We start from the raw sequence: 23782 nt of genomic DNA, 5'->3' as shown, positions 1-23782 counted from the left end.
AGTGGGCATGTTCTAAAACTGCCCGTAATCTGACAACCTCACTCAGAGCAGTCACAGAATGGCTGTGTGCAAAATGCAAAAATGTCACCCTAGTGCAGTAGGGGCAAGACACATTGCTGGGGCACTGTTGAGGAAGCTCTGTTCTGCTTCCTTGAGAGAGTATGTGATACTGACACGAGGTGCCCGAAATAGAAAGTGCTCCATTGCCCACATCCCTCACCCTGATAAGCAAGGATTTACTGAGCATCAATAACAGCCACTCTCCATCCTAAGTCCAGTGAATCAACTTGGGGGACAAAAATCTACAGTGAGTACCACTGGTGAAACAAACCAGACTTGCTTGAGTCTGGACTATATAGTTCAGGAGGGGGAAAAAAAAATCACCCCTAACAACGGCTGGTGAAAGTTGCAAACTCTTGCGTTTACCCATCTCCCCTGTGCTCGCTGACCTCCATTGGCTCCTGGTTAAGCAACACCTCAATTTCAAAATTCTCATCCTTGTTTTCAAATCCCTCCATGGGCTCGCCCCTCCCCATCTCCAATCTCATTCAGCCCCACAACCCCACCGGAGATATCTGCGCTCCTCAAATTCTGTCAACCATCAGTGGCCGTGCCTTCAGCTGCCTAGGCTCAAAGTGCTGGAACGCCTTTCCTAAATCTCTCCGCCTCTCTCCTCCTTTAAGATGCCCCTTAAAACCTACCTCTTTGACCAAGCTTTTGGTCACCTGCCCTAATTCTTCTTATGTGGCTCAGTGTCAAATTTTTGTCTTATAACACTTCTGTGAAGCGCTTTGGGATGTTTTACTACGTTAAAGGTGCTATATAAATACACGTTGTTGTTGCATTTGCATCATGTAGAGGAAGAATTACTAAAACGTGCCTAAATTATTTCACTGAGTGAGGGGTCAGTCACTGCATGGATGAAGAGGTTAATAAAAGTCCCTCTTCTCTAAGATTAACAAAGAATCATAGAATTTTACATCATAGAAGGAGGCCATTCACCCCATCGTGTCCGTACCAGCTCTCTGAAAGAGCTACCCACTTAGTCCCATCCCCCACACTTTCCCAAAATTCAAATATTCAATCACTTCCCGTTCAGAAGGTATCCTGGATTCTGCTTCCAGCAATGTTTCTGGTACTGCATACCATGTCCCAACAACGCTTAAAAAAAAAAAAATTCCTTCCCTCATTCTTCCGGTGATGATCTTAAACTTATGTCCACCAGTTACCAACTAGTGGAAATAGTTTTTCCCAATTTATTTTGAACCCCTCTATCAGATCTCCTCTTAATCCTCTTTGCTCCATAAAAAGAGCCCCAGTTTCTCTAGTCTCTCCTCATAACTAAAGCATAAACTGATCTAAAGAAATAAAATGTAAAAATTGAAAGCAGCAGTTGAGCAAGCAGCTTTAAAAGCAGGACCAACACTAATAACCCTAGTCCAATAACCTGGAAGGATTACCTGACTTGCATTGTAATAGCCAACACCTTATTGCATTCCTAAGGAAAACGGCATGGGAGTTTAATCTAACTTTCTGGGAATTTCCAAGTACTGGAAGGGAAGACTAGAACCGAGCTTGGCCCAAAACTTTGCGCTGTATTCTTACACAACTCTTGAATTTTCAACTACCACCACTGCACCGGGACAGTCGAGGAAATAAACAAGTATCGATGGAAATCGGTCCACAGTCCCATTCCTATCGGCGGCTGCTGCTGGAAGTTCTTGACCACGCGCAATTTTGTTGATTTCCACAAAAAAAGGGTAAAATGACAGAATATGATCTCCAAAACACCAGCAAAAATCTCCAAGTCCCTTAACAACTTGCATTTATACAGGCTTTTAACGTAGTTAAACGTCCCAAGGCGCTTCACAGGAGCGTTCAGACAAAACGTGAAACCAAGCCACAGGAGATAGATATTCGGACAGAAAGAGGTCGTTTTAAGGAGTGTCTTAAAAGGACGAGAGAGAGAGGTAGAGGTGGAGAGATTTAGGGAGGGAATTCCAGAGCTTGGGGCCCAGGCAGCTGAAGGCACAGCCGCTAATGGTGGAGCGATTATAAATCGGGCAAGAGGCCAGAATTAGAGTTCTCAGAGGGTTGCAAGGCTGGAGGTGGTTAGAGAAATAGGATGGGGCTAGAGCATGGAAGGATTTGAAAGCCAGGATGAGAATTTTAAAATTGAGTTGCCGGACCGGGAGCCAATGTAGGTCAGCGGGCACAGGGGTGATGAGTGAACAGGACTTGGAAAGTGTTAAAATATGGGCAGCAGAGTTTTGGATGAGCAATTTATGGAGGGTGGAAGGTTGGAGGCCGGCCAGGTAGGCAATGGAATAATCGAGACTGGAGGGAACAAAGGCATGGATGGGGTTTCAGCAGATGAGCTGAGGCAGGGCCGGAGTAGGGCGGTGGCCCATGCAATAAAAATGGGATTTGGCTTATTTAGTTACCATAAAGCAATGACTCTGACTATGTTGTACCATTTAGTTTAATCTGTAAACCTCATCCACTTTCATCTGCACGAGGGAGCATGGAAAGAACTCACCATTTGACTTGTGTAGCCACCACAGATAAAATAGTTTTCCCCCCTCTACCTCCCACCTTCAGGCCCAGCTATAGTTTCAATGTCATCTACTCTCAGTGAAGCAGGAGGGACATGAGCTCTGGTAACCAGCGCTTTCCAAAAGGGTTTGGAAGCGCTAGAAATACGCGGTTTCGCCAACAGGAGCAGCAGTTGTTTCTCAGGACCCGAAGCTTCTCATCAATATTCAGTCTTCAGTACAGAAAGACATTGAACTGCTCAATGTCAAAACTGAAAACAAACTTTACATCTTTAGACACTTACCGTCTAACAAGGCCCGTGCAAACTTTCTCCTCCAGCCACACAGGGAGAACACGTGGCAATCCACTGATCCATAGCCATACAGATTATAGTGAAGTTTACATCAAAAGGAACTTTTGATTCAACAGTATCTGTGTTGCACTGTCGGAGGTGCCATCTTTCGGATGAGACGTTAAACCAAGGCCTTGTCTGCGCTCTCAGGTGGACGTAAAAGATCCCTTGGTACTATTTCGAAGAGCAGGGAAGTTACCCTGGCCAATATTTTCCCCTCAAATCAACATCACAAATAAATGATCTGGTCATTATCACATTGCTGTTTGTGGGAGCTTGCTGTGCGCAAATTGGTTGCCGCGTTTCCTATATTATAACAGTGACTACATTTCAAAAGTACTTCATTGGCTGTAAAACACTCTGGGACATCCTGAGGTCGTGAAATGCACTATATAAATACAAGTGTTTCTTTCTCCCGTGTGTTCTTGGGTTCTTGTTTGGGCAGCATACACTCCAGCAACTTCCTCGCCCCATCCTCCTGATTGTCACTAGAACAGGATGTGGGAGGTGACCCACAGTACCGGACGAATAATCATTCACGTGTGCGTGCCGAGGGAGATTGCAGGCACACTAACCAACCGCGCACACAAGAGGTGGGGGACAGAGGGCTGGGGAGTCAGGAGCCGAACCTGATCCAGTCCTCACCCAATGTACATATGGATATACAGTCCACCCCATTAATTGAGTGTTTAATTCAAATTAATATCATGCAAAACATAGCATCATTTAAACTACTGGATAACATTTTTCTTTTAAGCAAATAAAAAATGTTAAATTAACGTAGATTATAGACACATTTTCCAGCAACAGGCACTGGGTATTGACTAATCCTGGCTGCACCTTTCAAACACAGCAATAACTTCAAACTGCTTTCCTTGTGCGAGTGCACGAGGGAGTGGATAACAGCAGATACCCTGGTTTCTTGTTCCTAATCAGTAGCCAGTCACTCCGACTGGAGAGCGCACGTGGACATTAGGTGAGCTGACCAAACAAATGAACTGCCCGCGGACACGCACTGTCCAGGCTTATAAACTAATGGGCACTTAGGTGAGGTACTAGAGATCTGGCAGTATCCACACCCCAGGGCTCTGCGCCTTCGGGAAAGAAAACTAGGGGAACAATACCAAAGATCGCCCTCCTCTTCTGAGGGAAGATAGGGGGGGAAAAAAACAAAGTCAAGAGTGACAGAAGCACATATGTTGTCCACCGCTCATTCCTTCGCTCCCACTCTCCTCTAACACCGTCTCTTTGGGCAGTTTCATCCACTCCACGAACCTCACCTGTACCCACAATCGCTCTCACTGCTGGAATCATCAGGAGCAACAAAAACAACGAGCGAAGCATTTCTTTGGGAACTTCCCTGCACCTCTCCGCCAACTGAAGCAAACACCTGAGCAAGTCCCAAGCGCAAATTTCAGTCGGCACTTGTATATGAACTTGGGATTGGGTTGCAGAATATATTCAATGCTCCAGTCTTGGAGCGATCAATCCATGCCCACTCTGCCAAGCTCCACCTGGCACTGAGGTGGACACCAGCAGCAGTGAAATGCCTCACTTTAAAAGTTTAGAGAGCAGTGCCCAAGCTTTTCTTTCTGTGGGATCTGTAAGTGCTTGGCATGGAGACTTGTACGTCGCAAACTTTAAATCAATGTTCCTATTAAGTTGCATACAGCTCATACTGACAATACTAAAAGATACTGACATTCAGATTGTGGAGTTATCCACCAATGAGGCAACAGCACCAAAAGCAGCCCTTTCTGAACTTTGAGGAGCGCAGGAGTGAAACAGACATGCCAGTGAATGGAAGTAAAAGGACCGCCTGGGTCTGTGGGCCAGAGTACTAGGGCTCGCAGACTGCACCAGACCTGGGGCAATAGTTAGTAAACACCCGTCAAGTACAGGGTATCTCTTCCCAATCCCCCAACTCAACAACTGAAGTGCCATAATAACCAGACCAACAGGGAAACATTTATAAACAGGAATAGAAAGTAAAATGAGGAAAAGAGAACAAAATATGACCCACCACCAGGGACCAAATCGCCAGACCTAGAAAATGCTGAAACCTCAGTCCCAATGCAAGCCAAGAGTCGGTAAATATCACTGCAACTTAAAACTCAGGTGGTCAGTTCAACAATATACAAACTGTGCCCACAATACAGGGACCAGTTTCACTGAACTTCCAGTGCAGCCCTCAAACTGAACTCGGTTTCCAAACCCCAGCTCTATACTTTTAACAAAACTATTTTAAGTGCAGTGCAACACAGCAAGTCTAATGTAGAAATCCATCCCAAATCATTCATTTCAAAATGTTCAGGGTTAGGACACGAGGTTGACACAGACCCCGAAACACCCCCACTCTCCTACAGTACTCCAATGGCTCTTACTGAACCCCCTGGCAGGACCCTCCCAACACTCCCGTCTGATGTTTGCACTCCAACTACAATTAGATTTACAGGTCAGGAGGCTTTCCCTATTTCAACCCCGGCAAGAATGGGCTGTTAGTGCTCCATCACAAAGAAATAGCTAAAGTACACGCACAAATATTGAGTGTAATTAGCCCAGGGACTTTATGATCGGGACCTCACTACAATGCCTCCACCTCCCATTACCGACAGGAAGATGCAACAGAGAGGCAACCTGCTTCGTGGCTCATCCCATTCCTACCAGATACTCCAGTAAGCCAGAAACTCACTCAGAAGAGTAACAGAAGGCTGCAAGTCAACGGCAAAATTCAAATCACAGGACGTTCTGGGTGGAAGCTCCAACTTGCAGTGCTCAAGTTATAGCTGGAAAGACATGGTAGTACAGTGGTGATGGTTCTGGATCAACAACCCAGAGATCAAGAGTTTAATCCCTCCAAGTTGTGAAATTAAATTCAATAATTGTTACGCTGTATGCTAAAATGGCAGGATTGTTGTAAAAAACCAACATTTTAACTAATGTGCTTCAGTGAAGAGTTACTGCCATCCCTTCCCAGTGTGGCCACTTAATGCCCCGAGGTGGCCTAGAAATTATACAACATGGAAACTGACCATTCAGCCCAGCCAGTCTGTGCTGGTGTTTATCCTCCACACGAACAGCATCCTAATCCCATGTGCCCGCCCTGTTCCCACATGCCTTCATTCCCCATTCCTTCAACTAACAATCTAACTTAATCTTAAACACTGACATGGTCTCTGCTTCAATCACTAACTCTGGTGTATGCCACAGCCTCATAACCTTCAGTTTAAAGAAGTCTCTCCCACACTGTGTTCTAAATCTCTTGTACTTAGCGTTCTAGGCTCCCCGCCACTGGAAACCGCTTGCTTCTATCTACTCTGTCCCATGATTCATCATTTTAAATATCTTTCAAATCATCCTGTAATTTCCTCTATTTTTAACAAAAACAGCCCCAATTTTTCCAAGTCTTTCTTCGTATTTGTGTTTCCTCATACCATGCAGCATCCTGGTGAACCTGTGCTGAACCCGCTCTAACACCTCAACATCCTTCCCATAATGTGGAGCCCAAAACTGCAGTCCTCCAGCTGTGGTCTTACAAAAGTTTTATATAGATTCCCCAACACATCTCAACTTTTATATTCCATACCCATGCCATAAAACCCAGTATTCCATTAGCTTTTTTTTTTTTAATGGCCTTATCTACTTGAGTTGCTACTATTGTCTTATGAACAAGAACCCCCAAATCCCTGTTCTTCCACATCCTCCAGCTTGCCCCTATTCAAACTTTTTAACCAATGTACCACCTCGCATTTACTGACATTGAATTCTATCTGCCATTTTTTTACCCATTCCACCATCTTATCAATTCGTCCTTGCAGCTTCCATTGCTCTTCAGAATTATTTCCTGTGCCTCCCTGTATCGTCTGCAAATTTGGACACCGCTCCCTCCAAACCCAGAAGACTGATGTACACAGTGAGCGGAAGCAGTCTCGGAACACAACACTGTGGGACACTGCAACCCACCTACAACCACTCTGAGAAACTGCCCTCAACTCAGACTCTGCTCCCTTGTCTCTAACCAGTTTTTAAATACAATTTTCTGCCCTCCCCTTAACCGTCTCAGATTGTTTGTACAAGGTATGACACAAGACTATCACTTCCAGGGGCCCATCTTTTCAATAAATGTGGCCTTGCTAGTCTCACCTACATCATGAGAACAATAAAGATGGTCCAGGTCAGTACTTATGTAGATCATTCCCAAGTGCCCAGTGCAGGCACAGACCCAGAAGATCCCAAGTTCCATCCTTGTTCTGCACCAACTGGGGAAGAATACTTGGGAAAAAAAATCCTTATTCCAACCTGAAGTATGATAATCCCAAACAAGATTCTCTTTTTAAATTATCAATATTCCCCACTGCGGATGTAATAGTTGTCAGGTACAAAAATGTATAAAATACAACTTCAAAATGTTAGTTCAGCAGAACCGTTTGCAATGAGTTCTCAGCACTGTCAATATGGCCAGCATTTTATCAAAATTAAGTTTCTGATTCCCCAATGAAACTGCCTTCCTGTTCAAATGTTCAAAGAACAAGAAAATTCACCCTCAACTACCATAAAAAGGGACACAAAAGCTTCAGAACTTTGACAGTCCTCAATAATCCGATCAGTGATTCAAAATACGCAAGCGTTTGGAATGTCAACTCGTGCCTCCTGGGAACACTGCCTCAACTACTGGAGTCTGATCGGCATCAGGGTTGAATTTCTACGGATATGCCGGGTCTGGCACTGGATGTTACTGAGGTGCCGATATACCAAGTCTGGCACTGGATGTGCCCCTGGTTCTGATATACCGGGCCTGGCAATGTATGTGCCCCTGGTGCTGATATACCGGGTCTGGTACTGGAGGTGACCATGATACAGACACAGCAAAACACACAATCTGCATTTGTACGTCAACCTTCAAATCTTACACCAACTGAAAGGTTGATCCCTGTACATCAGCTTCAGGCACCGCGACAGTCAGCACAGCCAAACTTTACAAACCAAGACGTGGCCAACTCCAATACAACCACTCCTCCCGCATATTAGAAAGAGCGACTGAATTTACTGCACAACCTTAAACGGTAAGTTCCAAGGCTTCCAAATTAAACAGCAAGCCCCCTCCCCCTGCCCGCACCAGGTACATAATCCTGACCCAGATGTACCACAAACAAACCGGGAACACCAGGGTCGACAACAAAAAGACTTCTACAATTCTGTTTAAATCAGAATATAATTTACAGAAAAATCAGCAACATTGTTAAAAGCAGGAGTGCAAAGCAAGGCTCTAAATTTAAGGAAACCTCTAACTTTAAAAAAAAATTCTGAAGATGCAACTTGTCACCTGGAATATGAAATTGTTAATATAACGCACCCTAACCAAGAGTAGCTTAGTTAAGCAGAGCTCTGCGTCAATTTATACAGCTACAATCCCTTATTTATACACACACAGAACTTGTAGGAACAAGTAACCGGGCCAGAATGTTTTACTGCAGATCAACCAAAGCCTAGGCTGGGATTCGAACCGGTAAGTGTTGCTGCAACGGTGTATTGGGATCCAATATGTTGAAGCCACCTTTAAAAAAGGGCCAGGTGTTGTTCTATTCTGTGGGATACATTTTGTGAAATTGCAGCCCAAGGTCAGTGCAAAAATTGTGGAACCCCCCCATAAGCAGCCTGCCATCACACAATGGGGCTGTACACACTGACACGGCCGGTATTGTTTGTGGTGCCGTTCCCTGTGCAGTCAGCTGCTCAGCATTTCAAGGTCAGGAGCTGTTTCCACAGCATCTCTTGCCCTCCCCAAGCTGAGCCTGTGAAACAATGGCCATTACCTGTATTTATTTCTCCCCCTCCCTCACACACTCTGGTGTAACGTGAACCATATTCCAGGTTATGAGCTAATCAGGTTGTTTTGCCATTACATCAGAGGCAATTATAAATGGCCAGGAGCAGTGGGTGAGGAGCCAATCAGATTACAGATAACATGTCACCCTAAGACCAACTGTCTCCTGGCTTTGACAGAAGGATTTTACCTCCATAATTCAAATCCCAAACCGTGCAATCTGCACTTACTCAAATCACCAGCCTGTGCACTATACCATCTAGTACTGGCAAAGTAAGCCGGCTCAAGGTTGTACACAAGACAGCGGAGGAGAAAAAAACATGGGTGGTGTGGGGGGGGGGGGGGGGGAACAAACAAGAAGCTGGAAAAGGCAGCAGAGGTACATCAGCAAACACAGTGGTAAACAATCGGACAAAAGCAGCAGGGCAGTTACTGAGCACATATCAATAAATTAAAAAGGGGGGAAACTCACTGGGATCAGAATCCTAAAACAAAGAAAGCAGTCAGTCTCTGAGCTCCAGAACATGCAGCAAAACCCCACTGCTCACACAGCCTGCTTTGCTCCACTGAACTCACCCAATCCTTTATAGACATTTTTTTTTTGCAAGCAGAGAGTTTTATTTTAAAAAGTAAAGCCTGCAATTCTGGAGGAAAATACTGGGGAGGCGGGAAAGGATGCACGAGAAGGGGGGAGGGGGGGGAAGAGGGGGGGGGGAAGGGGGAAGAGGGGGGGGGGAAGGGGAAGAGGGGGGGGGGAAGGGGAAGAGGGGGGGGGGGGAAGGGGAAGAGGGGGGGGGGGGAAGGGGAAGAGGGGGGGGGGGAAGGGGAAGAGGGGGGGGGGAAGGGGAAGAGGGGGGGGGGGAAGGGGAAGAGGGGGGGGGGGAAGGGAAGAGGGGGGGGGGGAAGGGGAAGAGGGGGGGGGGAAGGGGACGAGGGGGGGGGGGAAGGGGACGAGGGGGGGGGGAAGGGGACGAGGGGGGGGGGGAAGGGGACGAGGGGGGGGGGAAGGGGAAGAGGGGGGGGGGAAGGGGAAGAGGGGGGGGGGAAGGGGAAGAGGGGGGGGGAAGGGGAAGAGGGGGGGGGGAAGGGGAAGAGGGGGGGGGAAGGGGAAGGGGGGGGGGAAGGGGAAGGAGGGGGGGGAAGGGGAAGGAGGGGGGGGGAAGGGGAAGAGGGGGGGAAGGGGAAGAGGGGGGGGGGAAGGGGAAGAGGGGGGGGGAAGGGGAAGAGGGGGGGGGAAGGGGAAGAGGGGGGGGGAAGGGGAAGAGGGGGGGGGAAGGGGAAGAGGGGGGGGGAAGGGGAAGAGGGGGGGGGAAGGGGAAGAGGGGGGGGGGAAGGGGAAGAGGGGGGGGAAGGGGAAGAGGGGGGGGAAGGGGAAGAGGGGGGGGAAGGGGAAGAGGGGGGGGAAGGGGAAGGGGGGAAGGAGAGGGGGGGGGGAAGGAGAAGAGGGGGGGGAAGGAGAAGAGGGGGGGGGGGAAGGAGAAGAGGGGGGGGGGAAGGAGAAGAGGGGGGGGGGAAGGAGAAGAGGGGGGGGGGGGAAGGAGAAGAGGGGGGGGGAAGGAGAAGAGGGGGGGGGGAAGGAGAAGAGGGGGGGGGGAAGGAGAAGAGAGGGGGGGGAAGGAGAAGAGAGGGGGGGGGAAGGAGAAGAGGGGGGGGGGGAAGGAGAAGAGGGGGGGGGGGAAGGAGAAGAGGGGGGGGGGGGAAGGAGAAGAGGGGGGGGGAAGGAGAAGAGGGGGGGGGGAAGGAGATGAGGGGGGGGGGAAGGAGAAGAGGGGGGGGGAAGGAGAAGAGGGGGGGGGGAAGGAGAAGAGGGGGGGGGGGAAGGAGAAGAGGGGGGGGGGAAGGAGAAGAGGGGGGGGGGGGGGAAGGAGAAGAGGGGGGGGGGAAGGAGAAGAGGGGGGGGGGAAGGAGAAGAGGGGGGGGGGAAGGAGAAGAGGGGGGGGGGAAGGAGAAGAGGGGGGGGGAAGGAGAAGAGGGGGGGGGGAAGGAGAAGAGGGGGGGGGAAGGAGAAGAGGGGGGGGGAAGGAGAAGAGGGGGGGGGGAAGGAGAAGAGGGGGGGGAAGGAGAAGAGGGGGGGAAGGAGAAGAGGGGGGGAAGGAGAAGAGGGGGGGAAGGAGAAGAGGGGGGGGAAGGAGAAGAGGGGGGGGAAGGAGAAGAGGGGGGGGAAGGAGAAGAGGGGGGGGAAGGAGAAGAGGGGGGGGGCGGAGACGTGGGGGGGGGGCGGGAGACGTGGGGGGGGCGGGAGACGTGGGGGGGGCGGGAGACGTGGGGGGGGCGGGAGACGTGGGGGGGGCGGGAGACGTGGGGGGGGGCGGGAGACGTGGGGGGGGCGGGAGACGTGGGGGGGGCGGGAGACGTGGGGGGGGCGGGAGACGTGGGGGGGGCGGGAGACGTGGGGGGGGCGGGAGACGTGGGGGGGGCGGGAGACGTGGGGGGGGGCGGGAGACGTGGGGGGGGGCGGGAGACGTGGGGGGGGGCGGGAGACGTGGGGGGGGGCGGGAGACGTGGGGGGGGGGCGGGAGACGTGGGGGGGGGCGGGGAGACGTGGGGGGGGGCGGGAGACGTGGGGGGGGGCGGGAGACGTGGGGGGGGGCGGGAGACGTGGGGGGGGGCGGGAGACGTGGGGGGGGGCGGGAGACGTGGGGGGGGGCGGGAGACGTGGGGGGGGGCGGGAGACGTGGGGGGGGGCGGGAGACGTGGGGGGGGGGCGGGAGACGTGGGGGGGGCGGGAGACGTGGGGGGGCGGGGGAGACGTGGGGGGGGCGGGAGACGTGGGGGGGGCGGGAGACGTGGGGGGGGCGGGAGACGTGGGGGGGGCGGGAGACGTGGGGGGGCGGGAGACGTGGGGGGGGCGGGAGACGTGGGGGGGGCGGGAGACGTGGGGGGGGCGGGAGACGTGGGGGGGGCGGGAGACGTGGGGGGGGCGGGAGACGTGGGGGGGGCGGGAGACGTGGGGGGGGGCGGGAGACGTGGGGGGGGCGGGAGACGTGGGGGGGGCGGGAGACGTGGGGGGGGCGGGAGACGTGGGGGGGGCGGGAGACGTGGGGGGGGGCGGGAGACGTGGGGGGGGCGGGAGACGTGGGGGGGGGCGGAGACGTGGGGGGGGCGGGAGACGTGGGGGGGGCGGGAGTCGTGGGGGGGGCGGGAGACGTGGGGGGGGCGGGAGACGTGGGGGGGGCGGGAGACGTGGGGGGGGCGGGAGACGTGGGGGGGGGCGGGAGACGTGGGGGGGGGCGGGAGACGTGGGGGGGGCGGGAGACGTGGGGGGGCGGGAGACGTGGGGGGGGCGGGAGACGTGGGGGGGGGGCGGGAGACGTGGGGGGGGCGGGAGACGTGGGGGGGGGCGGGAGACGTGGGGGGGGCGGGAGACGTGGGGGGGGGCGGGAGACGTGGGGGGGGCGGGAGACGTGGGGGGGGCGGGAGACGTGGGGGGGGCGGGAGACGTGGGGGGGGCGGGAGACGTGGGGGGGGGCGGGAGACGTGGGGGGGGCGGGAGACGTGGGGGGGGCGGGAGACGTGGGGGGGGCGGGAGACGTGGGGGGGGGCGGGAGACGTGGGGGGGGCGGGAGACGTGGGGGGGGCGGGAGACGTGGGGGGGGCGGGAGACGTGGGGGGGGCGGGAGACGTGGGGGGGGGCGGGAGACGTGGGGGGGGCGGGAGACGTGGGGGGGGCGGGAGACGTGGGGGGGGCGGGAGACGTGGGGGGGGCGGGAGACGTGGGGGGGGCGGGAGACGTGGGGGGGGGCGGGAGACGTGGGGGGGGCGGGAGACGTGGGGGGGGGCGGGAGACGTGGGGGGGGCGGGAGACGTGGGGGGGGCGGGAGACGTGGGGGGGGCGGGAGACGTGGGGGGGGCGGGAGACGTGGGGGGGGCGGGAGACGTGGGGGGGGCGGGAGACGTGGGGGGGGCGGGAGACGTGGGGGGGGCGGGAGACGTGGGGGGGGGCGGAGACGTGGGGGGGGGCGGGAGACGTGGGGGGGGCGGGAGACGTGGGGGGGGCGGGAGACGTGGGGGGGGCGGGAGACGTGGGGGGGGCGGGAGACGTGGGGGGGGGCGGGAGACGTGGGGGGGGCGGGAGACGTGGGGGGGGCGGGAGACGTGGGGGGGGCGGGAGACGTGGGGGGGGCGGGAGACGTGGGGGGGGCGGGAGACGTGGGGGGGCGGGAGACGTGGGGGGGGCGGGAGACGTGGGGGGGGCGGGAGACGTGGGGGGGGCGGGAGACGTGGGGGGGGGCGGGGAGACGTGGGGGGGGCGGGAGACGTGGGGGGGGCGGGAGACGTGGGGGGGGCGGGAGACGTGGGGGGGGCGGGAGACGTGGGGGGGGCGGGAGACGTGGGGGGGGCGGGAGACGTGGGGGGGGGCGGGAGACGTGGGGGGGGCGGGAGACGTGGGGGGGGCGGGAGACGTGGGGGGGGCGGGAGACGTGGGGGGGGCGGGAGACGTGGGGGGGGCGGGAGACGTGGGGGGGGGCGGGAGACGTGGGGGGGGCGGGAGACGTGGGGGGGGGGCGGGAGACGTGGGGGGGGGGCGGGAGACGTGGGGGGGGGGGCGGGAGACGTGGGGGGGGGGCGGGAGACGTGGGGGGGGGCGGGAGACGTGGGGGGGGGCGGGAGACGTGGGGGGGGGCGGGAGACGTGGGGGGGGGCGGGAGACGTGGGGGGGGGGGCGGGAGACGGTGGGGGGGGGGGCGGGAGACGTGGGGGGGGGGCGGGAGACGTGGGGGGGGGGCGGGAGACGTGGGGGGGGGGCGGGAGACGTGGGGGGGGGGCGGGAGACGTGGGGGGGGGGGGCGGGAGACGTGGGGGGGGGGGCGGGAGACGTGGGGGGGGGGGGCGGGAGACGTGGGGGGGGGGGGCGGGAGACGTGGGGGGGGGGGGCGGGGAGACGTGGGGGGGGCGGGAGACGTGGGGGGGGCGGGAGACGTGGGGGGGGGGCGGGAGACGTGGGGGGGGGCGGGAGACGTGGGGGGGGGCGGGAGACGTGGGGGGGGGCGGGAGACGTGGGGGGGGGCGGGGAGGACGTGGGGGGGGCGGGAGACGTGGGGGGGGGGCGGGAGACGTGGGGGGGGGGCGGGAGACGTGGGGGGGGGGGCGGGAGACGTGGGGGGGGGGCGGGAGACGTGGGGGGGGGCGGGAGACGTGGGGGGGGGGCGGGGAGACGTGGGGGGGGGGCGGGAGACGTGGGGGGGGGGGCGGGAGACGTGGGGGGGGGGCGGGAGACGTGGGGGGGGGCGGGAGACGTGGGGGGGGGGGCGGGAGACGTGGGGGGGGGGCGGGAGACGTGGGGGGGGGGGGGGCGGGAGACGTGGGGGGGGGGGGGCGGGAGACGTGGGGGGGGGGGGGCGGGAGACGTGGGGGGGGGCGGGAGACGTGGGGGGGGGCGGGAGACGTGGGGGGGGCGGGAGACGTGGGGGGGGGGGGCGGGAAAAAGAGAAGTGGGGGGCCAAGGAGGGCCCCCGAGGGACGGGGGGAGAGGGGCAGGGAGGGGGGAAAGGGGGCCCGAGGGGCAGGGAGGGGGCCCAGAAGTGGAGGGAGGGGGCCCAGGAGTGGAGGGGGGGCCCCCCAGAGTGGGCCCGAGGGGCAAGGGGGGGGGGGGGGGGGGGAGACTCGAGGGGCAGGGAGGGGGCCCGGGGGGCCCGAAGGTGGGGGGCAGGGAGGGGGAAAGGGGGCCCGAGGGGCAGGGAGGGGGGAAGGGGAGGGGGAAAGGGGGGGGGAAAGGGGGCCAGAGAGGCAGGGGGGGGGGGAAGGGGGCCAGAGGGGGGAGGGGAAGCGGGGAGGGGGGGAGGGAGGGGGGGGGGAGGGAGGGGGGGGGGGAAGGGCCCAAGGGGCAGGGAGGGGGAAAGGGGGCCCGAGGGGGAAAGGGGGCCAGACGGGGGGAAAAGGGGCCAGACGGGGGGGGGAAAGGGGGCCAGACGGGGGGAAAGGGGGCCAGAGGGGCAGGGACGGGGGAAAGGGGCAGGACAGGGGAAAGGGGGCCAGAGAAGGGGGAAGGGGGAAGGGGGCCAGAGGGGCAGGGAAGGGGGAAGGGGGCCAGAGGGGCAGGGAAGGGGGAAGGGGGCCAGAGGGGCAGGGAAGGGGGCCAGAGGGGCAGGGAAGGGGGAAGGGGGCAGGGAAGGGGGAGGGGGGAAGAGGGGCAGGGAAGCGGGGGGGAAAGAGGGGCGGGGAAGCGGGGGGGGGGGAAAGAGGGGGGGGGAAGAGGGGGGGGGGAAGAGGGGGGGGGGAAGAGGGGGGGGGGAAGAGGGGGGGGGGGAAGAGGGGGGGGGGGAAGAGGGGGGGGGGGAAGAGGGGGGGGGGGAAGAGGGGGGGGGGGAAGAGGGGGGGGGGAAGAGGGGGGGGGGAAGAGGGGGGGGGGGAAGAGGGGGGGGGGAAGAGGGGGGGGGGAAGAGGGGGGGGAAGAGGGGGGGGGGAAAGAGGGGGGGGAAAAGAGGGGGGGGGAAAGAGGGGGGGGAAAAGAGGGGGGGGAAAAGAGGGGGGGGGGAAAAGAGGGGGGGGGGGGGAAGAGGGGGGGGGAAGAGGGGGGGGGGGAAGAGGGGGGGGGGAAGAGGGGGGGGGGAAGAGGGGGGGGGGGAAGAGGGGGGGGGGAAGAGGGGGGGGGGAAGAGGGGGGGGGGGGAAGAGGGGGGGGGGGGGAAGAGGGGGGGGGGGGAAGAGGGGGGGGGGAAGAGGGGGGGGGGGGAAGAGGGGGGGGGGGGAAGAGGGGGGGGGGAAGAGGGGGGGGGGGGGAAGAGGGGGGGGGGGAAGAGGGGGGGGGGGGAAGAGGGGGGGGGGGAAGAGGGGGGGGGGGGAAGAGGGGGGGGGGGGAAGAGGGGGGGGGGGGGAAGAGGGGGGGGGGAAGAGGGGGGGGGGGGGAAGAGGGGGGGGGGAAGAGGGGGGGGGGAAGAGGGGGGGGGGAAGAGGGGGGGGGGAAGAGGGGGGGGGGGGAAGAGGGGGGGGGGGAAGAGGGGGGGGGGGAAGAGGGGGGGGGGGAAGAGGGGGGGGGGGGAAGAGGGGGGGGGGGAAGAGGGGGGGGAAGAGGGGGGGGGAAGAGGGGGGGGGAAGAGGGGGGGGGGAAGAGGGGGGGGGGAAGAGGGGGGGGGGGGGAAGAGGGGGGGGGGGAAGAGGGGCGGGGAAGGGGGGCGGGGAAGGGGGGGGGGGAAGAGGGGGGGGAAGAGGGGCAGGGAAGGGGGGGGGAAGAGGGGCAGGGAAGGGGGGGGGAAGAGGGGCAGGGAAGGGGGGGGGAAGAGGGGCAGGGAAGGGGGGGGAAGAGGGGCAGGAAGGGGGGGGAAGAGGGGCAGGGAAGGGGGGGGAAGAGGGGCAGGGAAGGGGGGGGGAAGAGGGGCAGGGAAGGGGGGGGGGGGAAGAGGGGCAGGGAAGGGGGGGGAAGAGGGGCAGGGAAGGGGGGGGGGGGAAGAGGGGCAGGGAAGGGGGGGAAGAGGGGCAGGGAAGGGGGGGGGGAGAGGGCAGGGAAGGGGGGGGGAAGAGGGGCAGGGAAGGGGGGGGGAAGAGGGGCAGGGAAGGGGGGGGGGGGGAAGAGGGGCAGGGAAGGGGGGGGGGGGAAGAGGGGCAGGGAAGGGGGGGGGGAAGAGGGGCAGGGAAGGGGGGGGGAAGAGGGGCAGGGAAGGGGGGGGGGGGAAGAGGGGGCAGGGAAGGGGGGGGGAAGAGGGGCAGGGAAGGGGGGGGGGAAGAGGGGCAGGGAAGGGGGGGGGAAGAGGGGCAGGGAAGGGGGGGGGAAGAGGGGCAGGGAAGGGGGGGGGGGAAGAGGGGGGGAAGAGGGGCAGGGAAGGGGGGGAAGAGGGGCAGGGAAGGGGGGGAAGAGGGGCAGGGAAGGGGGGGAAGAGGGGCAGGGAAGGGGGGGGAAGAGGGGCAGGGAAGGGGGGGGGAAGAGGGGCAGGGAAGGGGGGGGGAAGAGGGGCAGGGAAGGGGGGGGAAGAGGGGCAGGGAAGGGGGGGGAAGAGGGGCAGGGAAGGGGGGGGAAGAGGGGCAGGGAAGGGGGGGGGAAGAGGGGCAGGGAAGGGGGGGGGAAGAGGGGCAGGGAAGGGGGGGGGGGGAAGAGGGGCAGGGAAGGGGGGGGGGAAGAGGGGCAGGGAAGGGGGGGGGGGGAAGAGGGGCAGGGAAGGGGGGGGAAGAGGGGCAGGGAAGGGGGGGGGAAGAGGGGCAGGGAAGGGGGGGGGAAGAGGGGCAGGGAAGGGGGGGGGGAAGAGGGGCAGGGAAGGGGGGGGGGGGAAGAGGGGAGGGCAGGGAAGGGGGGTAGGGGGGGGGAAGAGGGGCAGGGAAGGGGGGGGGGGGAAGAGGGGCAGGGAAGGGGGGGGGGGAAGAGGGGCAGGGAAGGGGGGGGGAAGAGGGGCAGGGAAGGGGGGGGGGAAGAGGGGCAGGGAAGGGGGGGGAAGAGGGGCAGGGAAGGGGGGGGGGAAGAGGGGCAGGGAAGGGGGGGGAAGAGGGGCAGGGAAGGGGGGGGGGAAGAGGGGCAGGAAGGGGGGGGGGGAAGAGGGGGGGAAGAGGGGCAGGGAAGGGGGGGGAAGAGGGGCAGGGAAGGGGGGGAAGAGGGGCAGGGAAGGGGGGGAAGAGGGGCAGGGAAGGGGGGGGGAAGAGGGGCAGGGAAGGGGGGGGGAAGAGGGGCAGGGAAGGGGGGGAAGAGGGGCAGGGAAGGGGGGGGAAGAGGGGCAGGGAAGGGGGGGGGGGAAGAGGGGCAGGGAAGGGGGGGGGGGAAGAGGGGCAGGGAAGGGGGGGGGGGGAAGAGGGGCAGGGAAGGGGGGGGGGGGGAGAAGAGGGGCAGGGAAGGGGGGGGGGGGAAGAGGGGCAGGGAAGGGGGGGGGGGGGGGGAAGAGGGGCAGGGAAGGGGGGGGAAGAGGGGCAGGGAAGGGGGGGGAAGAGGGGCAGGGAAGGGGGGGGGAAGAGGGGCAGGGAAGGGGGGGGGAAGAGGGGCAGGGAAGGGGGGGGAAGAGGGGCAGGGAAGAGGGGCAGGGAAGGGGGGGGGGGGAAAGAGGGGCAGGGAAGGGGGGGGGGGGGGAAAGAGGGGCAGGGCAGGGAAGGGGGGGGGAAGAGGGGCAGGGCAGGGAAGGGGGGGGGGGGGAAGAGGGGCAGGGAAGGGGGGGGGGGGAAGAGGGGCAGGGAAGGGGGGGGGAAGAGGGGCAGGGAAGGGGGGGGGAAGAGGGGCAGGAAGGGGGGGGGGGGAAGAGGGGCAGGGAAGGGGGGGGAAGAGGGGCAGGGAAGGGGGGGGGAGAGGGGCAGGGAAGGGGGGGGAGAGAGGGGCAGGGAAGGGGGGGGGGAAGAGGGGCAGGGAAGGGGGGGGGGGGAAGAGGGGCAGGGAAGGGGGGGGGGAAAGAGGGGCAGGGAAGGGGGGGGGGAAGAGGGGCAGGGAAGGGGGGGGGGGAAAGAGGGGCAGGGGAAGGGGGGGGGGAAGAGGGGCAGGGAAGGGGGGGGGGGGAAGAGGGGCAGGGAAGGGGGGGGGGGAAGAGGGGCAGGGAAGGGGGGGAAGGGAGCCAGAGGGGCAGGGAGGGGGGGAAGGGAGCCAGAGGGGCAGGGAGGGGGGGAAGGGAGCCAGAGGGGCAGGGAGGGGGGGAAGGGAGCCAGAGGGGCAGGGAGGGGGGGAAGGGAGCCAGAGGGGCAGGGAAGGGGGAAGGGAGCCAGAGGGGGCAGGGAAGGGGGGAAGGGAGCCAGAGGGGCAGGGAAGGGGGGAAGGGAGCCAGAGGGGCAGGGAAGGGGGGAAGGGAGCCAGAGGGGCAGGGAAGGGGGGAAGGGAGCCAGAGGGGCAGGGAAGGGGGGAAGGGAGCCAGAGGGGCAGGGAAGGGGGGAAGGGAGCCAGAGGGGCAGGGAAGGGGGGAAGGGAGCCAGAGGGGGGGGGAAGGGAGCCAGAGGGGGGGGGAAGGGAGCCAGAGGGGGGGGGAAGGGAGCCAGAGGGGGGGGGAAGGGGGCCAGAGGGGCAGGGAAGGGGGGAAGGGAGCCAGAGGGCAGGGAAGGGGGAAGGGAGCCAGAGGGGCAGGGAAGGGGGGAAGGGAGCCAGAGGGGCAGGGAAGGGGGGAAGGGAGCCAGAGGGGCAGGGAAGGGGGGGAAGGGAGCCAGAGGGGCAGGGAAGGGGGGAAGGGAGCCAGGGGGGCAGGGAAGGGGGGAAGGGAAGGGGGGAAGGGAGCCAGGGGGGCAGGGAGCCAGAGGGGCAGGGAAGGGGGGCAGGGAAGGGGGGAAGGGAGCCAGAGGGGCAGGGAAGGGGGGAAGGGAGCCAGAGGGGCAGGGAAGGGGGGAAGGGAGCCAGAGGGGCAGGGAAGGGGGGAAGGGAGCCAGAGGGGCAGGGAAGGGGGGAAGGGAGCCAGAGGGGCAGGGAAGGGGGGGAAGGGAGCCAGAGGGGCAGGGAAGGGGGGAAGGGAGCCAGAGGGCAGGGAAGGGGGGAAGGGAGCCAGAGGGGCAGGGAAGGGGGGAAGGGAGCCAGAGGGGCAGGAAGGGGGGAAGGGAGCCAGGGGGGGAAGGGAGCCAGGGGGGAAGGGAGCCAGAGGGGCAGGGAAGGGGGGAAGGGAGCCAGAGGGGCAGGGAAGGGGGGAAGGGAGCCAGGGGGGGAAGGGAGCCAGGGGGGCAGGGAGCCAGAGGGGCAGGGAAGGGGGGAAGGGAGCCAGAGGGGCAGGGAAGGGGGGAAGGGAGCCAGAGGGGCAGGGAAGGGGGGAAGGGAGCCAGAGGGGCAGGGACAGGGGGGAAGGGAGCCAGAGGGGCAGGGAAGGGGGGAAGGGAGCCAGAGGGGCAGGGAAGGGGGGAAGGGAGCCAGAGGGGCAGGGGAAGGGAGCCAGAGGGGCAGGGAAGGGGGGAAGGGAGCCAGGGGGGAAGGGAGCCAGGGGGGAAGGGAGCCAGGGGGGAAGGGAGCCAGGGGGGCAGGGAGCCAGAGGGGCAGGGAAGGGGGGAAGGGAGCCAGAGGGGCAGGGAAGGGAGCCAGAGGGGCAGGGAAGGGGGGAAGGGAGCCAGAGGGGCAGGGAAGGGGGGAAGGGAGCCAGAGGGGCAGGGAAGGGGGGAAGGGAGCCAGAGGGGCAGGGAAGGGGGGAAGGGAGCCAGAGGGGCAGGGAAGGGGGGAAGGGAGCCAGGGGGGCAGGGAGCCAGAGGGGCAGGGAAGGGGGAAGGGAGCCAGAGGGGCAGGGAAGGGGGGAAGGGAGCCAGAGGGGCAGGGAGGGGGGAAGGGAGCCAGAGGGGCAGGGAGGGGGGGAAGGGAGCCAGAGGGGCAGGGAGGGGGGGAAGGGAGCCAGAGGGGCAGGGAGGGGGGGGAAGGGAGCCAGAGGGGCAGGGAGGGGGGGAAGGGAGCCAGAGGGGCAGGGAGGGGGGGAAGGGAGCCAGAGGGGCAGGGAGGGGGGGAAGGGAGCCAGAGGGGCAGGGAGGGGGGGGAAGGGAGCCAGAGGGCAGGGAGGGGGGGGAAGGGAGCCAGAGGGGCAGGGAGGGGGGGGAAGGGAGCCAGAGGGGCAGGGAGGGGGGGAAGGGAGCCAGAGGGGCAGGGAGGGGGGGGAAGGGAGCCAGAGGGGCAGGGAGGGGGGGAAGGGAGCCAGAGGGGCAGGGAGGGGGGGAAGGGAGCCAGAGGGGCAGGGAAGGGGGGAAGGGAGCCAGAGGGCAGGGAAGGGGGGAAGGGAGCCAGAGGGGCAGGGAAGGGGGGAAGGGAGCCAGAGGGGCAGGGAAGGGGGGAAGGGAACCAGAGGGGCAGGGAAGGGGGGAAGGGAGCCAGAGGGGCAGGGAAGGGGGGGAAGGGAGCCAGAGGGGCAGGGAAGGGGGGAAGGGGAGAAGGGAGCCAGGGGGGCAGGGAGCCAGAGGGGCAGGGAAGGGGGGAAGGGAGCCAGAGGGGCAGGGAAGGGGGGAAGGGAGCCAGGGGGGCAGGGAAGGGGGGCAGGGAGCCAGGGGGGCAGGGAAGGGGGGCAGGGAGCCAGAGGGGCAGGGAAGGGGGGAAGGGAGCCAGAGGGGCAGGGAAGGGGGGAAGGGAGCCAGAGGGGCAGGGAAGGGGGGAAGGGAGCCAGAGGGGCAGGGAAGGGGGGAAGGGAGCCAGAGGGGCAGGGAAGGGGGGAAGGGAGCCAGAGGGGCAGGGAAGGGGGGAAGGGAGCCAGAGGGGCAGGGAAGGGGGGAAGGGAGCCAGAGGGGCAGGGAAGGGGGGAAGGGAGCCAGGGGGGGCAGGGAGCCAGAGGGGCAGGGAAGGGGGCAGGGAGCCAGAGGGGCAGGAAGGGGGGAAGGGAGCCAGAGGGGCAGGAGGGGAAGGCGGGGGAAGGGAGCCAGAGGGGCAGGGAAGGGGGGAAGGGAGCCAGAGGGGCAGGGAAGGGGGGGAAGGGAGCCAGAGGGGCAGGGAAGGGGGGAAGGGAGCCAGGGGGGAAGGGAGCCAGAGGGCAGGGAAGGGGGGAAGGGAGCCAGAGGGGCAGGGAAGGGGGGAAGGGAGCCAGAGGGGCAGGGAAGGGGGGAAGGGAGCCAGAGGGGCAGGGAAGAGGGGGAAGGGAGCCAGAGGGGCAGGGAAGGGGGGGAAGGGAGCCAGAGGGGCAGGGAAGGGGGGGAAGGGAGCCAGAGGGGCAGGGAAGGGGGGGAAGGGAGCCAGAGGGGCAGGAAGGGGGGGAAGGGAGCCAGAGGGGCAGGGAAGGGGGGGAAGGGAGCCAGAGGGGCAGGGAAGGGGGGGAAGGGAGCCAGAGGGGCAGGGAAGGGGGGGAAGGGGCAGGAAGGGGGGAGGGGCAGGGAAGGGGGGGAGGGAGCCAGAGGGGCAGGGAAGGGGGGAAGGGAGCCAGAGGGGCAGGGAAGGGGGGGGGAAGGGAGCCAGAGGGGCAGGGAAGGGGGGGAAGGGAGCCAGAGGGGCAGGGAAGGGGGGGAAGGGAGCCAGAGGGGCAGGGAAGGGGGGGAAGGGAGCCAGAGGGGCAGGGAAGGGGGGAAGGGAGCCAGAGGGGCAGGGAAGGGGGGAAGGGGGAAGGGAGCCAGAGGGGCAGGGAAGGGGGGAAGGGGGGAAGGGGGGAAGGGAGCCAGAGGGGCAGGGAAGGGGGGAAGGGGGGAAGGGAGCCAGGGGGGCAGGGAGCCAGAGGGGCAGGGAAGGGGGGCAGGGAGCCAGAGGGGCAGGAAGGGGGGAAGGGAGCAGAGGGGCAGGGAAGGGGGGAAGGGAGCCAGAGGGGCAGGGAAGGGGGAAGGGAGCCAGAGGGGCAGGGAAGGGGGGAAGGGAGCCAGAGGGGCAGGGAAGGGGGGAAGGGAGCCAGAGGGGCAGGGAAGGGGGGAAGGGAGCCAGAGGGGCAGGGAAGGGGGGGAAGGGAGCCAGAGGGGCAGGGAAGGGGGGAAGGGAGCCAGAGGGGCAGGGAAGGGGGGAAGGGAGCCAGAGGGGCAGGGAAGGGGGGAAGGGAGCCAGAGGGGCAGGGAAGGGGGGAAGGGAGCCAGAGGGGCAGGGAAGGGGGGAAGGGAGCCAGAGGGGCAGGGAAGGGGGGAAGGGAGCCAGAGGGGCAGGGAAGGGGGGAAGGGAGCCAGGGGGCAGGGAGCCAGAGGGGCAGGGAAGGGGGGAAGGGAGCCAGAGGGGCAGGGAAGGGGGGAAGGGAGCCAGAGGGGCAGGGAAGGGGGGAAGGGAGCCAGAGGGGCAGGGAAGGGGGGAAGGGAGCCAGAGGGGCAGGGAAGGGGGGAAGGGAGCCAGAGGGGCAGGGAAGGGGGGGAAGGGAGCCAGAGGGGCAGGGAAGGGGGGCTGGGGAGAGCCGCTCCTGCTCGGGTTCGGGCCTCACTTTACATAATTTATACCGAGAGCTGCTGCTCCGCTCGCACAAAGCCGGCCATTTTTAGAACGGATTCTTTGTACTGAGAGAGAAGCACAAGCTGGGCCCGGTCCCCCTCACACACACACCACACTAACTATTAACTAGCACTGCCACTACCACTCTCCGCCCCATGTTAAACTAGTTAGTAGTTAGTTATTTTTTTTACCTGAGTCCTGGGCAGGGGCTGCCCGCTGCTGCCGGGGCTAATGGGCGGATGGTGGCTCCTTTGTTGCGCTGCTACCCAGCCCGGGCTGGGGTACTGGGCGCCCAGATCGCCTCCCTTGGCCAGTTCCTGGCTGCTGTTGTAGTCCTGGTGGGCCTGGTTATAGTTAGTGAAAGCCCGGCCCCGCTCGGGGAGGTGAGCAGCTGGTTGAGGGTTGGGGTGCTGGAGGCAGTCTGCGGCTGTTGCTGCTGCTGAAGGCCGGGGGCCGACTGCTGCCACCGAAGCGCTGGAAAGTCGCGGCCATACTCGAGGCCGAGGCTTTGGGCCCAGCCGCCCCGGCCCGCGGCGAGTTGAGGCCATAGCCCTGGTTGGTGTAGCCGCTGCGGGCCGCCGGATAAGCCGCGGTGTAGTTGTTGTAGTGGCCGGCGAAGGCCTCGTGAGAGTTGGGCTGGAAGGAGTCGAGGGCCGCCGGGCTGCAGCGCTGCCCCCATGCCGGGGCTTTGTTGTCCGCCATGTTGGTGGAACGGGCCCCGGTAATGGTTGTAACCGTAGCTGGCGGGCGGCACGGCGGCCGGGCCGGGACTGGGCCCCGGGTTCGCGTTGGCCAAGGGCCCGGCGCCGCTGTTGCTGGAATGATCGAAACGCTGGTCGCCGCTCAGGAGGCCCAGGCTGGCGGCGGCGGCCCGGCCGGGTTCGGGCTCCCCGGACCCCGCTCCGCCGTTACTCTGCTCCGAGGAGGAGGCCCCGTCCGGCTCGCCGTGCGGCGGGTGGCCGCTGTCCTCGTCGCTGTGCTCGCCGGGCCCCGGGGCCGCGCTCAGCCGGTGGTTGCTGAAGGTGTCCCTGGCGGCGGCGGCGGCGCCGGGTTCCGAGCCGTTGCCCGGCAGGTGATGCTCCTGCTCGGTGGTGGGGCCGGGCCCAGTCCCCGGCTTCAACGCCGCCAGCTCGCCGGCCTTGGCCTGGCTCATGTCGGTGTCTCTGAGGGCGCTGACCGGAGCGGCCATGCTGCCCGCCGCCCCGCGCGATCCCCCCCCTCGCTTCGCCTCACTCGCTCTCGGTGTGTCGCTCCCTCCCGGGCTCGGCGGCCCCGACCCCCCCACTCCCGCTCCCGCTCCCGGCCGCTCGGCTGGCTCGCTGACTCTCGGCTCCCTGGCTCGCCCTGGGCGCTGGCGCTCAGACGGCCGCGCTGCCGTTGTCGTTGCCGCTCCGCATGGCTGGGTGTGG

General features: G+C 63.8%; 1 protein-coding gene across 11 annotated transcripts in view; it reads right to left on the bottom strand.

The window, feature by feature from the left end:
* LOC147103266 (AT-rich interactive domain-containing protein 1A-like) overlaps window positions 1-23046 on the bottom strand; it is a 120956-nt gene extending 97910 nt beyond the window's left edge. For 5 of the 11 annotated variants that reach the window (XM_085962723.1, XM_085962724.1, XM_085962725.1 and 2 more), the window contains exon 1: window positions 22565-23046. In XM_085962723.1, the coding sequence (XP_085818849.1) occupies window positions 22565-22921 (357 nt within the window). In that variant the 5' untranslated portion in view covers window positions 22922-23046. The remainder of the gene's footprint in view (window positions 1-22564) is intronic. The other 6 variants (XM_085962718.1, XM_085962719.1, XM_085962720.1 and 3 more) reach the window with 2 other exon arrangements.
* Window positions 23047-23782: the final 736 nt, after the last annotated feature.

The sequence above is a fragment of the Somniosus microcephalus genome, chromosome 20 (assembly GCF_052327205.1).
Source record: "Somniosus microcephalus isolate GS21.2 chromosome 20, FLI_Smic_1.0, whole genome shotgun sequence".
Taxonomy (NCBI): domain Eukaryota; kingdom Metazoa; phylum Chordata; class Chondrichthyes; order Squaliformes; family Somniosidae; genus Somniosus; species Somniosus microcephalus.
The sequence above is the reverse complement of the archived record's forward strand: the minus strand, read 5'-3'. Positions and strand labels throughout refer to the sequence as shown.